At 49.3% G+C, this 18,457-nt stretch overlaps 1 protein-coding gene across 4 annotated transcripts in view; it reads left to right on the top strand.

The window, feature by feature from the left end:
* Positions 1-18,457, top strand: part of DNMT3B (DNA methyltransferase 3 beta) — a 39,191-nt gene that overhangs the window by 18,711 nt on the left and 2,023 nt on the right. For 2 of the 4 annotated variants that reach the window (XM_045194863.2, XM_024559734.3), the window contains 16 exons: positions 451-660; positions 1,838-1,996; positions 3,855-3,962; positions 5,074-5,218; positions 6,907-7,035; positions 7,182-7,226; positions 8,367-8,446; positions 8,783-8,895; positions 9,354-9,537; positions 10,099-10,183; positions 11,132-11,277; positions 11,507-11,597; positions 11,923-12,071; positions 12,937-13,022; positions 16,026-16,095; positions 16,810-16,928. In XM_045194863.2, coding sequence (XP_045050798.1) covers positions 451-660; positions 1,838-1,996; positions 3,855-3,962; positions 5,074-5,218; positions 6,907-7,035; positions 7,182-7,226; positions 8,367-8,446; positions 8,783-8,895; positions 9,354-9,537; positions 10,099-10,183; positions 11,132-11,277; positions 11,507-11,597; positions 11,923-12,071; positions 12,937-13,022; positions 16,026-16,095; positions 16,810-16,928 — 1,919 coding nt within the window. The remainder of the gene's footprint in view (positions 1-450; positions 661-1,837; positions 1,997-3,854; positions 3,963-5,073; positions 5,219-6,906; positions 7,036-7,181; positions 7,227-8,366; positions 8,447-8,782; positions 8,896-9,353; positions 9,538-10,098; positions 10,184-11,131; positions 11,278-11,506; positions 11,598-11,922; positions 12,072-12,936; positions 13,023-16,025; positions 16,096-16,809; positions 16,929-18,457) is intronic. The other 2 variants (XM_024559733.3, XM_045194864.2) reach the window with 1 other exon arrangement.

Here is an 18,457-nt window from a genome sequence, read left to right as displayed (position 1 = left end):
CAAGAATTACCTGTTGACTGGGTTCTTGCCCCTCCTCGGAAATGAGCCCGAAACCACTGACTTCCAGAACTGTCTTTCTCCCTGGTCTCTTCACTGACTGTCTTGAGGCAGCCCCAGGGGTTACCGCAACTCGCCAGTCCTGTTGCAGGTTGGGCACACAGTGTAAGCACTTAGAAGTCAGTGGTCCTCTCTGAGCTTGGCTCCGTGAGCCTCTGGGCATCCCTCGTCATTGTTACGCCTTTGTCCTCGACTCTCGGTTTTGACGGAAGTGGCTTTCTCCCACCACTTAAGGGATACTTGGTCCTGCAAAAGCATTCTTAGTGGTCTCTGTACTCTCTAACATAGGTCTCCTCTCTTTCTGCTTGTCTGGGAAGCAGTTGGGGGTGCCACTGGCCTCTGACCTCCCACCTGGTGCACTGTGGCCCCAGCCATGTGTCCCTCTGTCCACAGTCCCTGAGGCGGCGGACAGCAACCTCAGCAGGCACATCATGGCCATCCCCTGACAGCTCTTACCTCACCATCGACCTCACAGATGACAGTGTGGTGCCCCAGAGCAGCAGTACCCCCTACACCCGCCTGGCCCAGGACAGCCAGCGGGAGAACTTGGACTTCTCACAGGTGGATGCAGAGGGCAGAGATACAGATGGCACCGAGTATCAGGTACTAACAAGGGCTGAATTTAGGAGAAAAGCAGGCTTGCCCAGAGGGGACTGTTAGTACAATATGTTTTCACTTTTGGCATAATGTTTGGATTCAAGTTTGTTTTTCACATGTATCACCATCCTTTACCCTCCTTATCTCCCAGACATATGTCAAGCACCTGATTCATGAGTTTTCTGAACATTATATATTTATACCTGGAAACATATGTACTTTGTATGCATAATATATTGTTCTGGCCACCCTAGTGTAATACAATTGTTGATTGGCTTTTTTTGCTTATTAGGAACTAGAGTTGTTTCCCTTTTCATACCTGTAATTCGTTATATTGTATAATCCATCTAGTCTTCATAATTAACAAACTTAGTGTTTTGGGTTTTTTTTTAAAGATTTTATTTTTAGACAGGGAAAGGGAGGGAGAAAGAGAGAGGGAAACATCAATGTGTGGTTGCCTCTCATGCACCCCCGACTGGGGGACCTGGCCTGCAATCCAGGCCTGTGACCCGGTCTGGGAATCGAACCTGCGACCCTTTGGTTCATAGGCTGATGATCAGTCTGCTGAGCCACACCAGCCAGGGCAACAAACAAGTTTTAACTCAAGCATTGCTGCATGTCTAATACATATGTATGCATGTATATCGTGTAGAAATTCTTTTTTCAATATATATTATGTCAGAGTAGATGGTTCTGTAGATACATTAACTTGCTTATTTTCATGGGGACTTCACATTTTATGGCAAGCTATGTGCAAATGGCTAAAGTTATGTTTTTTTTCATTTTAATGGCTTTATGATAGCTCATCTGATGGCTTGTGGTGAGACTATGCAGCTGGTTATTATTTTACTCTGATCTTATTTCCTGTGAGTTTTTAGTGGACATCTTTCATTCCTAGATGCTAGACGAATTGTTACAAATCTAACAGAATAAACCCCACGTCCCTGTCAAACAACCAGTCCTGCCCAGCCACTGCCCCTTATTGTTAAGGCATCCTCACTCCTGGTTTTTCAGTGTTGGCGGTGGGTAGATAATTTCCTCAGGAGGTCTCCCGAGCACTTGAAGGAGGCCCCGAGTTGGGACCGTGAGGCAGTTGCCCTTGTGGTCTGTGCTCCAGGCAGGAGTTTTCCTTGGCCCAGGTTGTCAGTCTCGTTAGGATTCCTTCATGTGGTTTATCTTCCAGGATGGGAAAGAGTTTGGAATAGGGGACCTCGTGTGGGGAAAGATCAAGGGCTTCTCCTGGTGGCCTGCCATGGTGGTGTCTTGGAAGGCCACCTCCAAGCGCCAGGCCATGTCCGGGATGCGGTGGGTCCAGTGGTTTGGCGACGGCAAGTTCTCCGAGGTGAGTCCAGGGTTAGGCGGGCTCTCGTGCGCCTGCCGACCCGCAATGCTTTCTGTCTTTTCCTTTTAAGCTGTCGGCCTGTGACTTGCTTTTTCCAGATGGGTGAGGCTATGTTTGACTCTGTGTATCTAGGAGGAATGACAAATTTTCCCTTGTTAATTTGCTTAAACAGACCCACACGGGGCATCTTCTGGTGCTCAAAGCTCAGCCTACTCTTGCAGGAGATGGAGCTGGAAAGTGGCCACTTGGGTTTCTTTCTCTGGGACAAAAAAGGAAGGGTGGTCTCAATTTAGCCCTGGAGAGAGGTATCTTTGACTAGTTCTAGAGATGGGCTAGACTGCCTGGTGACAGTAATAAAAAGCTTTGCAGAGTTGGTTATTTCAGGGTTTGTGGTTATTGATGTTAGCCGTTTTAAGTTCATCTTTCTTGAGAGTCTGCCCCATAAGAGCGGTGTTAGCAAATGAATTAGGCTGTTTGATTCTTACACCGATTGGCAGGCACATTCTGAAATCTCCAGAGGTTGATTAGAGTGGTGCAGAAAATAGTTTTCCCGTGACGGTCTCTTTTGGAAATGTCCGTCTAACCTTCATTCAGTATGCCCAAGAGGTTAGGTGAGGACACAGCAGGTTGTTGGGCCAGGATGGAGGCAGATGTGGGAATGAAGGACCATCTAGCACATTTGTGGGGTCTGGTTTTCCTGTGAATTGGGCTTCCTCTGGGCCATTTGCCATAAACGCCTTGACGTTCCCAAAGGGCAAGTCTCCCTACGTGCTGATGTCCTCGTTGGCCAGCAGAGGGAGCAAAAGGACAGCTAAATGTCCAGGCCTCTGTTCTCCCTGAAGCATCTAAATGCTGGCATGTGGTTTCACGTGTATTGTTATTGCTTTGCCTCAGTGAGACCTAAAATGCACTTTGTGAGACTGGGTCCGATGCCAATTAAGATGAAGTGTGAGACCGTTAGCATTCTGGGAGGGGACTGCCATAATCGGTGCTAAGCCCGCACGTTGCGTTGGGGCAGTTTGGCATTGGGAACAGCACCTGCATTTCCGTGCACCACTGTGTTGAGCCCAAGTTTCTTCTCACCAAAAATGGGAACATCCTCATGGGAGGTCAGGCTAGAGGTGCAAAATGGGGGTGAGTGTGAGCACGTCCTGTGGAAGGTGAAGCATCTCGTGTGTCTTCCTGTCTGAACAGCATCCCGGAACACCCAGTTATATCCCTTCCTTCCGGCTGGCGACCTGCTTGGTTTCCGCATGGCCTGGGGACCTGGGGCATGAAACTTCATGGATCTTTAATCCTTTGGTTCGTGGGCTGGCACTCCATCCACTGAGCCACACCTGCCAGGGCTTGAATCTTTAATTCCAGTGGAAGGCAGATATCAGCAAATCACAATGACAAAAACGTGCCTACTCTGTGCCAAGCACTGTTCTTTAAAGACATACAAAAAATTAGTTCCAATTAATAAAAGGCTAAGTAGTTATCACAGCTATTTGCCACCCTCACAAAGGAAGAACATAGACAAACACCAATTTTGGAACATCTACAGAATTTGAAGTTGATGCGCAAGGATCCCGTACCAGGGACCATGTCATTTGCTCTTAAAATATATAAAAATTCAGGGTGCATCTGATTCTATCCACTCCCACTCAGAGCAGCCCACTTTCTCACACTGGGAGTACCATCCACCACGCTTCAGGCTATAGGGTGCATCAGGAGTATATGTGCCCTTTCTATTTTCTCCTTTTTTCTTTTCCTGTTTTTTTGAATCTGAACTTGATCACCTGGAATAGCCCTGTGAGAGGCAGGGCACCCCAGACACAGGCTGTAGGTAGATGTTGATGATGTCTTTCTCTTTTAGGTCTCCGCAGATAAGCTGGTGGCCTTGGGGCTATTCAGCCAGCACTTTAATCTGGCGACCTTCAATAAGCTGGTCTCTTATAGGAAGGCCATGTACCACGCTCTGGAGGTAACACAGTGGTGGGTGGTGAGGACCTGGCCCCCAGAGCAGGGTTAAGACCAGAGACAACACAGAAAGCCAGCTCAGGCCACAGTGTAGCCCTTGGAAGGGATAGGGTCACCAGGCAGGAGGTGAATGCAAGCATGTTGGTCTAATGGGCCAGACTGAAGGGAGCGATGGGATTTGAGACTCCCTCGTGACTCTTTTTAAAGATTTTATTTATTTTGAGAGAGAGGGGAAGGGAGGGAGAAAGAGAGGGAGAGAAACATCAATGTGTGGTTGCCTCTTGTGTGTCCCCTACTGGGGACCTGGCCCGCAACCCAAGCATGTGCCCTGATGGGGAATCGAACCAGTGGCCCTTTGGTTCGTAGGCCGGCACTCAGTCCTCTGAGCCACACCAGGCATGGCCTTCCTCATGACTTCAGGTACGACCTCAGCTTCCACCTGGTGGCTCTCTCAGTATTGCCGGCTGAATGAAGTGGAGGCAATGTTCATAACAGCAAATGTGTTTTTTCAGAGCCATCAAGACCTCCTTCCTTTAAGTGGTGTTGTTCAAGGCCAACAGTGGGCAGCAGCCGAGGCCAGCTGCCTCTTCTCTTCCCTTGTCTGTGGGATTCGTCAGGCTCTATCTATCCTTTCCTTTATCTTGACTTGAACCTTTGTCCAGCGTTTATGAGCCATCCTCAGTGCTTAATCAGGAATCCTCATGGTGTTTTTGAAATAGGACTTATCATTGGACACTTCCGCATCTTCATTAGGGAAATAAGATAAGAAATCTGGAGCTTTTTCATAGTTGACGATACTGCTCCTATATTTATAAGTAGCGGAGCTAATTCTGATCCTCTGCTCTTTGAGAGGGAGCTGACCACTCAAGTTCTCTATAGGGAAGAGGTCATATTTGGTGTTTGCCTGGAGACTTCACTATTCCCCCATAGCCTCCTGCCTGTCTCCATGCACAGGCCCCTCCCCCCTGACACATACCATACCCAGGACAGCTGCCTGGCTATGAAAGGGCCCAGTGTGAAGGGGAATGCCAGGCCCCAGCTGGGGGATTCCCTGGGTACTGCCTGGGGTGCACCCACCCCTCATGTTCATCACAGACTCGCCTTTATCTCACCAGAAAGCCAGGGTGCGGGCTGGCAAGACCTTCCCCAACAGCCCCGGAGACTCGTTGGAGGACCAGCTGAAGCCCATGTTGGAGTGGGCCCATGGGGGCTTCAAGCCCACCGGGATCGAGGGCCTCAAACCCAACAACAAGCAACCAGGTGGGAATGGGTCCCTGTGGGAGCACCCTTGGGAGATGCAGCCACTCCTGCTGCCCCTCATCCCACCCCAGCTTTGTGAAAACCAAGGCTCAGAGACCTGCTCTTTCACCCTGTGAACTCCCAGGCCTATGGGAGAACGAACCACCCAGGCTTTTCTGGCTTTCCTGGGCCGAGATTGATTCTGCTGTGACAACTTTTAGTAAAACAGATGAAGATGGAATCTTCACTAGCACCTTTACATTTAAAAGGAAAAATATAATTAAGCTTTGCTCATTGGATAAAACTCTCCAAGTATTGTTAGAAAACACAGACACACACACAAACTGAAAACTAGAAACCAACTCCATTCAGAAAGAAGGAACCACCCATCCTAACATTTGGACCAATAGCATCTTTCTTCCATTATATGATGTGTGGTTTCACATTGACACTTTCCAAAATCCGGGATGCCCAAAGCCCAGCATTTGTCTTATGGTTCGTACATTTAACTTAGTGTTTTCTGTTTTGTTTTGTCTTCCCCCCCGTTAAAAGTGGTTAATAAGGCGAAGGTGCGTCGTGCAGGCAGTGGGAACTTAGAGTCAAGGAAATACGGTATTCCCTTCCCGTCTTGTGACTATGCACTACTTTCTCTGCACTTTCTTTCAATGTCTTTGCTGCCTACAGTGGTCACTGGAAAAGAAATCTCAGCCTGAACTCACCCACCCCTTCACTCTCAACCGTCACAAGGCCTCCGTTCAGGTTAACCTCGTTGGGTGTGCACGTCATTCCAACTTTTTCTGCACACTCGTTGGATTCCTGCTTTCCTTTTCTCTCTCAATATTAATTGTACAAGCACTGTCAAATGTCATTTTGTCACTAAAGAGTCCTTATGATTTTTAATGACTGCATAAGTTTCTTTCCTAGGGGCAGAGTCAAACTTAACCGTGTCCCTTACAGATGACACTGTATAGATTGACTAGAATTACAGGTGGAATTTGAAGGAATGTAAAGAATTGCTGCATAATATAATTAAAAAATGTTCTAATAGCCACATTGAAAAGGGTAAAAGAAATAAGGGTACAGTTTGTATTAACCATGCACTGAATTTAACCCAGTATTTCCAACATTTAAGCATTCCTGACAGTCAGCATAAAAATTAAGATATTTTACATTTCCTTTTAGTGATATTTTCAAGATTTCCTGTTTCACGTGTTATAACATCTCTTTAGATGTGAAATCTTTATTAGAAATACTTGATAATACATTTTCACAGATGTCTTAAGTCCCAGATTTTCACTTGACCAAGTTCCAATTGAACTAATCAATTGGATCAATCAGCAGTTTAAGAATTTGCATTAAAATTGCGTGTGAAATGCAGTCCCTCAGTCACACAAGTCACGTTTTGTGTGCTCGGGGCTCCTCGTGGCCGTCAGCTACTGCGTGAGGCCCTAGCACATCCGAGACAAACGTTTCAGGGTTTCAGCTGTGGGTTACTTGGGCTAGTGCTCTTTGTGCTGGGTCTGAACATCTAAAGCTGCTTGAAACCCTGTAAATGTGTCAAATATGAGTGTTTGGGATTATACCGCATAGTGGGGCCATATGGCCCCCAGTGTGGACCCCTGCCATGGGCCCAGCATGGTCCTATCCCAGGCCCATGTTCCCCCTGCACCTCCTACCAGCCGTGGCTGTCATCTCCTTCGCTTTCACAGAGAACAAGACTCGAAGGCGCGCAGCTGACGATTCGACCACCTCCGCTGACTACTGCCCCCCACCCAAGCGCCTCAAGACAAATTGCTATAACAATGGCAAAGACCGAGGAGAAGAAGATCAGAGTCGAGGTGAATTGTGGGGGTGAGGAGGCTGGGGCACCGTTGTCACCCGTTACCAGGAGTGGCCCAGGCTGTGAGGGTCGCTCAGCACCGGGGCCAGCCTAATTGATCAGTAGGGGCTCCTGACCCCATCTCACACCTTCTTTTCTCAACAGAGCAAATGGCTTTGGACGTTGCCAACAACAGGAGTAGTCTGGAAGGTAATGTTTTCTCCCTCGCAGTCCTCCCTGCTTCCCTTTCTTGCTTGTCTACCCCACTGGGGTTTAGCCCGGAGCTCTGTGCCTTGACTTCAGGTTCCAGTGTGGACATCGTCACAGTTGTTAGTTACATTTTATAGAATGACTTGCCTGGGTGTTGCTGAGACTGATTCTGCCCCTAACCTAAGTGAGCAGGAAGGGTGGGCTGAGGGCAGAACGGGTACTAGGCTCCTTTGGCCAGGAGAACCCCAACCAAACCTAAAACCGTGATCTGTGGCATTGTGCGCCTTCCCAAACAAGCACTGGACCGGCTTTGAGGTGAAAGGCTCACACACTTCATCACAGTCACTTTCTCAGCTCACTCTCGTCCCTTTGTCCCAGCTGAGAATTGCCACTGGAATCAAAACTCCACCCAAAATGTTTTCTAATGGGACTCAGAGGGTGTGAGGAAGGATGGACTCCCTTGCTTCTTCCACCCAATGTCCTTCGGTAAAATTTTATTGAACATTACTTAGTGCTGGCTAGGCAAAAAAAAAAATCTAGCTCCTGCCCCAGACAGCCACAGGGAAAGCTTGGGTTTGGAGCAGCCCGTGGCGATCCTGGGAACCTTGGCCCGTGATTCTCCCGTCCCCAAAGACTCCTTTGCCCATCTGTCTGCTTGGTGGTGGGGATGCCTGGACTTCGAATTTTAAAGGCCCTGCCCAACTGGTCAGCGATGCGAATCAGTCCTGACCTGCTGATGTGAAGGGAAGCCAGAGTAGCCTAGCAGTTAAAGACCTGGGTTCTGAAATTGCAGCTGTGGCCAGCTGTGTGTAGAGTGAGTTCGTGGATAAGTCTTTTCATGATATGACAGCAAATTGGTGTCACCACGAACTGTCCTAAGTCCTAGTGTTTAAAGAGTCTCAAAGATGTTCGTGCCAGGCCTTCCGAGCCTGTCCCTGTGCTGGAGGGGCCTGTGCTCGGTGTCGTGCCCCACGTCTGGAGTGGGGGTGGTAGCTTGGGAGCTTTGTTGGAAAGAATAAAGTGTGAAGAGTCCCTGGTTTATTGCTAGTGTGGAGTATATGATGGACATTAGGCCCAAGGCTTCAGCAGCTGGCATTGGGCCCCGAACCGTCGCAAGCTGCGTGTGTGTCTCTGTTACAGACAGCTGTTTGTCCTGTGGTAGGAAAAACCCTGTGTCCTTCCACCCTCTCTTTGAGGGAGGGCTCTGCCAGACATGCCGGGTAAGTCCTGTCCCCATCCTTGACTTTCCTGCCCCTTCCTGCCTCCATGACTTCCCTGTACGTCCCAGAGAAAAGCGCCTGCATGTAGCCATTCGGGAAGGTCCTAGTGAATCCCTCCCTGGCCCCCATCACCGCACCCTCCACTCCGAGGGCAGGTGCTGCCACACGGGAGACCATCTGCAGCGGCGCTCACACCCTGGCCCCTCCTTCCTGTAAAGGGCGCCAAGTCACCAGTGACCTGCCCTGTAACTGCGTCCTAGGGCCTCAGCCAGCAAGCAAGTGGGGCCCGGGGGTCCCTGGTCTCCAATGTCACCAGTGTTTCTCTCTGGCCGCCAGGACCGGTTCCTCGAGCTGTTCTACATGTACGACGACGATGGCTACCAGTCCTACTGCACCGTGTGCTGCGAGGGCCGCGAGCTGCTCCTGTGCAGCAACACGAGCTGCTGCCGGTGAGCGTTCAGCGTGGGTGAGACTCAGCTGCGCCCCGAGGCTCCCAAGTTGTACCCGTGATTCCTACAGCCCCAGAAATCTCCGGCACAGGGACTGGGAGCCAAAGAGACCTGGGACAAGGCTCAGTCATTACTCTGCAGGGATTGTGATTCTCATCTGTTTAAGACAGAAACGTCTGAGGGTGGGGAGCAGGGTGTGCAAGGCTCCCTGGAGATTAGCCACCTCTACAGGGGAAGATGGTTTCTGTGCAGAGCCTGTGGACTGAGGGTGCAGGTATCCAAGGAAGAGGTTAGGGTAGCTCACATCACACCACAGGACCTTCCAGCCCATGGGAGGAGCAACTGGGTTCCTGAGAAGGTTTTAGGCAGTGCATTGCTGTCTACGTGGGGGAGGGGATGGGTGTGTAGGAGGAAGACCTTATGCCGAAGGCCTCCGTTCTTTCTGCTCCCGGGCACAGGTGCTTCTGTGTGGAGTGCCTGGAGGTGCTGGTGGGCACGGGCACAGCAGCAGATGCCAAGCTGCAGGAGCCCTGGAGCTGCTACATGTGCCTCCCTCAGCGCTGTCACGGGGTCTTGCAGCGCCGGAAGGACTGGAACGTGCGCCTGCAGTCCTTCTTCACCAGCGACACGGGGCTCGAATATGTAAGCCACAGGCTCTTGCGCCCAGCGCCACCCACCCCAGGGGGTCAGGGGTCCGGAGCACTCTGGACGTCTGTTGATAGGAGTTCACGGAAAGGTCCATTGTGCAAATGACTGACTGAGCACCTCAGACTTGAGAGACCCGGCTGGTTGGCACGTTCTGTGTACGGTCCTCGGGCTTCTCCAGTGTTCTTTCCTCCCCTCCTCTGTGGCTTTCCACGTATTTTTCAAGGGCCCGCTGAGGAGAAGCCTGTGACCGATGGTTTAATTGTAGTGGGAGTGGATATTCCAGGTCTGTGTGGCAGGCCCCAGGTCATTCCTCTGCCGGGTGATGTGTCCTTTCGTGTGTGTGCATCTGTCTCTGAGAGTCTCTGCCTTCCATGTCTTAAGGGTAGAATGGCCAGTCTGTGCCAAAACTCAAGAGGGGATCCCAGCTAAGATATGGCAAAACACAGGGTTTGAATCCCTCAGAGCAAGGTCAGCTCACTCCTTTCCCAGAGGATGACCCTTCTTCCCCCTGCACCTTCACCTCCATGACCTCCATAACCTTCTCTAACCTGGCAGGAAGCCCCCAAGTTATACCCTGCGATTCCTGCAGCCCGAAGGCGGCCCATTCGAGTCTTGTCCCTGTTTGATGGGATTGCCACAGGTGAGTTCGGAGTTCACCTTGGGATGCTCACCTGGTCCAGGTGTCTGTCCTCACTGCCAAGCAAGACTCCTGGGATTATCTATCTGTTACCTGTTTTAAAAAACCACTGGCTTGTTCACCTACCTGGCCATCTTGGTCCTTTTTAAAGTCATATGGACATATTTTAGCTGTTGTAGTTTATTTTTTAGTTAAGTGCAGGTACCTTTGGAAGTTACCTTTTTATTCTATGAGTATAGATATATGAGAGATTAATGGACAACTCTTCCTACTAATATCTCCATTCCCCTGGTTTCCACATGGGTAGAATGAGCATAGCCAACATGCATGTCATCCTTGGGAGCTTTACCTGATTTAACTCATTTAGTCCTCAAAAGTGCCCTGTGATGTATTATTAGGAATGTCTCCCTTTGACCAGAGCGGAGGCAGTGGGGACGCGCTGCTGTGCACTTAACCTCACGTCCTCCTTTGTCCTTGTGTGTGTCCACCAGTGTCCACCCGCCCAAAACACTGACAGCTTTTAATGACTCTCAGGTCAGGACCAGCTGCTGCTTTTCCCCACCCTGTTGGGTCCTAAAGACCTGTCTATGCCGGCACAGGTAAACCACAGTAGAAAAGGTACTCGGTCACTGTCCCCAGACTTTGAGGTTATTTAACAAACGTGGCTTTGGTGCAGATCCCTGTCCTCGTGTCTGCGTTTGACTGTGCTGCGACACTGGCTGTAGACCCGTCGGTTTTAGTAGGCCCTACCAGCGGGCTGAACCGGTTGATAACTACATACGTTCTTCACAAAAGTCCATGCCCTGGAGAGCCTGCAGTTTCAGTGCCATGTGCGTGGGTCACGGAGAGCTACTGTGTCCTTGTCGGGTCTGGTCTAAGTTCTGGACCGGACTTGGAATCCCTGAAGGCAGGGTGACCCTGGGTGCATTTTCTGTCTCCCCAACCCCACAGGGTACCTGGTCCTCAGAGAACTGGGCATCAAAGTAGAGAAGTACGTCGCCTCTGAAGTATGCGAAGAGTCCATCGCCGTTGGCACTGTCAAGCACGAAGGCAATATCAAATATGTGAATGATGTCAGGAACATCACGAAGAAAAATGTGAGGGCAGCCTGCACCCCTGGGGGCTCTGTGACACCCTCGCCTCCTCCGGGCCCTGAGCCCAGCACATTCTCACAACCATGCGGTCCCCTTCCCCATGCCCTGGGTTGTGGGAAAAGAACCTGAGGTCACGTCAGGTGTCCCTTCTTGACAGGTTACTTGTGACCCAGGCAGTCAGTCCCTCCATCCTCACTGCCTCCCTGCCCCTGAGACTATTTTTCTCTCCCAGATTGAAGAGTGGGGTCCCTTTGACTTGGTGATTGGTGGAAGCCCGTGTAATGATCTCTCGAATGTGAACCCTGCCAGGAAAGGCCTGTATGGTAAGTATCCCTACATTTTGATGTTCCAAGATGACCCTGTGTCTCCTGAGTGCTGCTCCCGGAGTGGCCTGAGGAGGAGCTGTTTGCTTCTGGCCGGGCTCACCTGTCAGCTCCGCCCCTGCCACGTTGTGAATCCCCAGTCCCCAGAGATACGTAAAAGTACTGCATTGCTCAGTGCTCGTGTCCTTAGTCTGGAGGACTGCAGGTGGAGGGGCCCTAGGGTGCAGCCTCAGTCAGGTGATGGCTGGGAACCCAAATATGTTTCAGTGTAAAGGGTGGGCCGATGGGCGTGACCCCAGCCATCCGTCTTCTTTTGTGGGTCCAGAGGGCACAGGCCGACTTTTCTTCGAGTTCTACCACCTGCTGAATTACTCACGTCCCAAGGAGGGTGAGGACCGGCCCTTCTTCTGGATGTTTGAAAATGTGGTAGCCATGAAGGTTGGCGACAAGAGGGACATCTCTCGGTTCCTGGAGGTGAGGGAACCTAGGGTCCTAACTGGAAAGACTACATGGGTGGGGAAGGGGTGGCGGGTGTTTCCATGTTGGGAATAACTTCTGGGTCGTTGATAGAAGGATTGGCTAGTTCTGAGAGTAACGGAGTAAAGCAGGTTGATTCCCTTTTGTCTTGTGTTCAGTCTCTTTTGGTTCAAATATTTTCAAAAACAGATTTGATCTCTAAGTTCATCTTGAACCCACTGAGGTCAGAGATGATGAAACCATCACTTAGTTTTGGAGGCCTCACAAGATTCGACTAAGCATTTTTACTCTAGGGAGTTTTTTCTCATCCTCGTTCTGAGAATTGCTTCTTTAGGGCCACAGGCAAGCTCATTATCCACTTCTTAATATGCATCAAGCACTGTACTAAGTATTTTTTATACACATTCCTTATTTAATTTTCCCCAAAGCTTTACAGCCTGAGTTCTGCTAGAGAGGTTCTAGAACCGGCTAGTTAGTTCTCTCCTGCTGCATGAACCTGGCAGATGGGGGTGACACAGGGCATATTCTGCCAGCACTGTGTTCCCACAGCCAGGAGCTCGGCTCACCGGATTGTTTTTGCCGCCTGTACATTCCATAACAATCTGGCATGCCCCAGGGCATACCTTCTCAGAACCTGCAGGTCGGATCTGGTCTCTTCCCTCGTCATTAATATGGGAATTGGTCCTTTAGCCAGACCTCCAGCCAGATCTTGCTGGGAATCGGTCCCTTGGCTGGCAGGAATCATATGTCTCCCACAGCCAGGAAGCGGCCCTGCCACCTGCCTAGGTTAAGTCCCTCACTCTGGCTGCTACCTGGATTCTGAGGTGTGCTTCTAGCAGCTTGCTGTTCTCTCTCCTGACAGTGCAATCCAGTGATGATTGACGCCATCAAAGTGTCTGCTGCTCACCGGGCCCGCTACTTCTGGGGCAACCTGCCTGGGATGAACAGGTAACAAGGGGCTCCGAGAGGGCCAGGTAACAGCCAAGTGAAATGCAGCTAATGGTGTGAGCCCTGACAGGTTTACTCTTGTGAGACAGAAATAGCCCCACCCTGGGCTCCAGACCAACCCCTGGTGTTGCGGGTTGACAACCACCTGGGGATCAGGGCCAAGATGCCTCCATCTGCTCCAACTTGTTTCCTGCCCTGCCCAGGGCCCTGGTTCTTCCAGTGCTGAGCGCTGGCGCAGAGGGGCGTCTTCTCAGCCAGGCCGATCCTCTTCTCCCTGTTGCCTGTCCTATTGGGAAATGGAGGGAGATGGTTAGACATGTCCTTCTCCCTGAGAGGAAGGAGCCCCCAGACCAGCCTGTGGTGACCAAGCAGTTGGCAGAGCTGAGATGACTACGGTAGCCCAAAGCCTGTCTCCCTTGGTCTTTCTTAACCAAGAGCGTTTCCCAATTTTTCATCAAAGCAAGTTACGGAGGATTAATTATCTTCTATATGTGGTTCCAGGGATGTGTGGTGTGTTAATTAAGATCCAAAATGTGTTAATAATGTGATACCCCAGACTTGCAAATGAGTTAAGCCCGAAAGTATTCTCCCTTAGAAGGAAGTGTTTGAAGCATTAATTTTGTCATTTAGTAAAAAGTGGATAGAGGTGAGAAGGTGCTAGACTAGCCTGGAGGATTTTTTTTTTTTTTTTTTTTTGTATCTTGTATTTTTATTTGGCTGATCAGTCAAATGGTGCAGTGCCGTGTTCAGGGTGACACGGGCTCATTCGGTCAACACTTGAGCTCTCACTGTTGTACCTGCTGCTAATGTGTCAGAGTTCCATCTTGTCTCATGGAGTTGACATGCCAATGGAGGATGGGGAGAGAAGACAGTAAATGACTTCAGGGCTGGAGGGGGTGCATTGGGAGAGCTGGTAGGGAGGCTTCTCATTCCAACAAGGACCTGAAAGTAGGAATGGCGCCATAGTTATCTCAGAGAACATTCTAGGAAAAAGAGGAGAGGGCAGGGGCCCTGGCCGGTGGCTCAGTTGGTTGGAGTGCCACCCTGTACACCAAAGGGTTGCAGCTTTGATCCGGGGCAGGCGTGTATGCAAGGCAACCGATTGCTGTCTCTCTCTCGCATCGATGTTTCTCTCTCCCCCACCCCAAAAATCAATTTAAAAAAAAACATCCTTAGGTGAGGATAAAAAAAAAAAGGGCAAGGGTATGGCAGGGAATTTAAAGACCAGTTCAGAGAACAGTGTTCCTTATTTGGGGAAGGCCGGGAAGGGAGGACAGAACGCAGAAGTATGGGCCAGGTTATGTAGGGCCTGTGGGTCGCGATACCACTTAGATTTACTTTGGGAATTCAGACAGTTTTAAGCTGAGGAGTTGTGTCCTAAATTCATGGTGGTTTCTGGTAGACTAGGTAGTAGTGGGATGAGGGCAGAAATGGAGAGACATGTGAGAGGTTGTTCAGAGAACGGAGCTGGCTGACTGTTGTGTGGCGCCCCAGTAGGTGCCCTGTGGTACACGATGCATCCCAGGGGATTGCATCTCCAGGGAGTGCTGTGGATCTTAGCAGGAGAGATCAGATTCTAGATACTGTGAACGTTGGACCTACGGGATTCGCTGACGCGCAGGATGTACTGTGGTGTGAGACGAAAAGAAGCCTTGGCAAAGATGCCACCAAGTTTTCTGCCTGAATTGTGATAAGAACCAAGCTGTAGCACTGTAGCCGGCTCTGCAGGATTCTAGAATATTGACTTAGCATAAACCGGGGGCCACAGAGCCACGTCCAGGCTGTAGGTGAAAAGCCTTCGTTTGTTTAGATCTAAATCCTAGAATCAACATAGGTAGGGCTATGCTGTGTCCTTTTCCCCAGGTCCCTCAGCTCCCTTGGGTTCACAGAAAGATCTGGGAATCGGGATAGAGTGGCATGGGAAGTGTGGAAGGTGAAGTCAAGGAAGACTGTGATGAGTCTAGGGCAGCGATTTTCAACCAGTGTGCCTGCAAGAAATTTTAAAACATGCAATACCTGACTTTAGTCAGGGGCACTGACCTCTTTTCCCTTAGACTATCAAATAAAAAAAATGACAACAGCCAACCCAACAATAGCCATCTGGTGTGAATGAATCAAAATAATGCCTTTTTTTTTTTGTCTAATTGGTAAAAGATGTATTTTGTGGTATGCTGCAGAATATTAGTAACTTGTTTACGTGTGCCGTGAAATGGAAAAGGTTGAGAATGGAATGTGGTGGCATTCCATTGGTGGCATTCAATGGCTCCTGTTGGGGAAACCACTTCCATTCTCAGGTCTGGTTTGTTTGTGACCTTGAAGTTCCTTACACGAGATGTCGATCGATGGCGCACTCAGAGCTCCTGGTGGTTGGTGCTCTGTAACTGCTCAACCACTTTGTTTCTGGAGTTCTGTCCCCCCTCTGGGCACTGGCTTGCCTCTCTCTGCATTCGCAGGTTTAATGGTGAAAGTTACAAGGGTAATTAGTGCTTTGTCAACCACCTCCTGTCCTTCCTACCTGCACCCACTTGTTTTTAGTCCTCAGCCTCCTGTGGCTCCATCCCCAGCAGTAAGCCACCCAGTCACAGCTTTGAAGTGCTCGTTGTAGCAGGTAGACCCACAAAGATCTCATCCAAGCTCCCTGGTGTAACTTGTTCAAGGTCACCACTCAGCAGTGCAGCTGGGATCAAAGGGGTCTACTGACGCTTCAGTGTGCTTCCCCCATCCTGCTCTGCTCATTGGGAACCTGGCTTTGACTCATATTAAAATTTGGGACAGGGGAGCATTCATTTTTGGACACTGGGCTTGCCCCTTCAAGGGCCTAGTCTGTCCTTGGCTTTGGCACACAGCTTTGTGCTCCTGCCAGGTTGATTGTCATTGTGTATTTGTAGCAAGTCCATTGCCAGAGCACATTTTGCAGCCTTACGCCCTCACTCCACCTTGGGAGGTGCCTGGCTGAGGCCCATTAACAAACGGTAGAAAGTAATGGGTTTTGGCTGTTCCCAGGCCTGTGATAGCATCAAAGAATGATAAACTCGAGCTGCAGGACTGCTTGGAGTTCAATAGGACAGCAAAGGTAAGATGTGGCCACAGCAGGGACTTGACCTTGGTGTCATTTCCTGCCTCTCCCCCCCATGTGACTCCCTGGTGCTGGGCCTCTTTCCCCACATGATTGTTCTGTCCTGTCTGTCAAGTATGGAGTAGGAGAGATCCTTGATAAACAAATAATCACTGTATGAGAAAAGGTAACTCTACTTTCCAGCTGTGAATGCACACTCCGTAGAGATACAGATAATGTCAGCTGGTCCTCCCAAGAAATGAGTAAATGCTTTTGCCAAAGGAAAAAAAATTATCTGCTGATAAGGCATAGATAATTATATTAAGATGTCCATAAACTTAATTCTTAATGTTAACAATAAGGTTCATCAAAACCCTGGTTTGGTTGACTATAATCTTTGGTGGATTTTTATGCTTTGCTTAATCTTGCTTGATCAGTAACTCTTGGTGTTCTCTGTGGCACTCATGTGATCTCATTCATGGTCACATTTTTATCTCTTGTTCTCTCTGAGGCTGGTCCTTCCTGTGCATTAACTTCTTGGTGTTTGTGGGAAGCACAAAATGTTCTTCTCCTTCCAACTCTCTTTTTCTTACTCCTTCCGGGATCCCAGACCTGCCACCTTCTCTCCCCGACCTGCACCCCTACTCCCCTCTTCCCTAGGTGCTTGTGAGCCTTGACCCAACCAGAACCCTTCATTCTGTGCTCACTCCATGATGTCATTTTGTTCTCCAGTTAAAGAAAGTACAGACAATAACCACCAAGTCGAACTCGATCAGACAGGGGAAAAACCAACTTTTCCCTGTTGTCATGAATGGCAAAGAAGATGTTTTGTGGTGCACTGAGCTAGAAAGGTGAGCGAGGCTGCATGCGGAGAGGGAAACACTGCAGACAGAGAGGAAGGGGAAGGAGTGTGGTTAAGGCCAGCAGCGCAAGTGGGCTTGCTTGCCTTCATTCTACATGGGCCCGCTGACCTTCTGTGTTAGTAGGGCGGGGAGTAATACCTTCTCAGAGTTAGTCCTCATTTCCTACCAGAAATGGCAGAAGGGTGGTGGTGATGAGGAATCTGAAATACGAGGTCATGAGACAGCACCGTCTGTCCGTTGGCCGCGCTGGCCTGGTGTCCGCCTGCCCTAACGTGCCGGGACTCTAGGACGTAAAGCGGAAGCAGCTAAAGAAAACCCCACTGGCATGCCATTGCTCTTTCTCAGAAGGTTCCTGCCAAGTCAGTCTTCTGCAGCTGCTCCCTGCTCAGCCACGGCGTGCCTCCTCTATTTGTTGGGCTAAGTTGGTAGCTTACTGATTTTGATTCAGAGCACCAGGTCTCCTATTCTGGTTTCATTTTTCATTTCTTTTGTTTTTCTCATTAATTTTGTTCTTATTTTTGTTAGAACTTTTTTGTTAAAAATGTAAGAAGGGCTATGACTGTTCCTCTACATTTTTTGGCTATGTCTTGAAGGATCTGATACAGAGTATTTTCTTCATTCCCGATGTTTCAGTTCTACAGCTAGTTTTAATCTTTACTAAACAGTAATTTTCTTAGTATGAAAGTCCCAATGAGTAGAAACAAACTGGGTAACCTTGCCCATTCGCGCTGTGGATTATTTTGTACAGCGGCCCCTTGAACAGCACAGCTTTGAACTGTGTGAGCCCACTTGTACGTGGATTTGATTTTTTTCAATAAATATATTGGAAAATTTCCTGGAGATTTGCAACAATTGGGAAAAACTTGATGAATCACATAGTTTGGAAAGAAATATTGAAAAAACTAAGGAAAAGTTAGGTCTGCCATAAGTGAATAATATTTCTGTAGATGCTTGTGTTATTTTATCACTTACAACCACGAAGTAAACACAAAGTGTCCGTTCATGACATCAGTCAATTTTCTGGTCAACAGTGACCTACCGGTACTTATATTTTGGGGGACTCAAAGTTATACTTGGATTTTCAACTGCCTGGAGGTGGGGAGTCAGCACCCCTCACCTTCCAGCTGTTCATGGGTTAAATGTATTTTGAGGCTCAAGCCTAACATGCTGGGCCAGACCTGTGATACATGGGTTGGTGCAGATGGCGTCATTATGTAGACAAATTAAGACAGAGCCCTGAGGTGTTGCAACTTTGCCTGTTTCTTAATACCCGCTTAACAGTGGCGTCATTTTTAGTCTTAGATGGTAAACCTGGGTAAGAATAAGGTCCAGGGTATCTGTAACCTCTTACCAGACCTGGTAAAATCCCACACAGGAGGGTCTTGGTATATTTTGTTGCCATCTGCCGTTAAGTCTCGCTTGGCTTTTGATTCAGCAACTGGGTTTGAAAAGAGAAAGAGAATGCAGGACGCTTCGGGGTCCTTGTGCAAATCGCCTGAGCAGCCAGTGGCTGAAAA

Source organism: Desmodus rotundus, chromosome 6 (genome assembly GCF_022682495.2).
Source record: "Desmodus rotundus isolate HL8 chromosome 6, HLdesRot8A.1, whole genome shotgun sequence".
Classification (NCBI taxonomy): Eukaryota; Metazoa; Chordata; class Mammalia; order Chiroptera; family Phyllostomidae; genus Desmodus; species Desmodus rotundus.
Note: the sequence above shows the minus strand (reverse complement) of the source record. Positions and strands in the feature narration are given on the sequence as shown.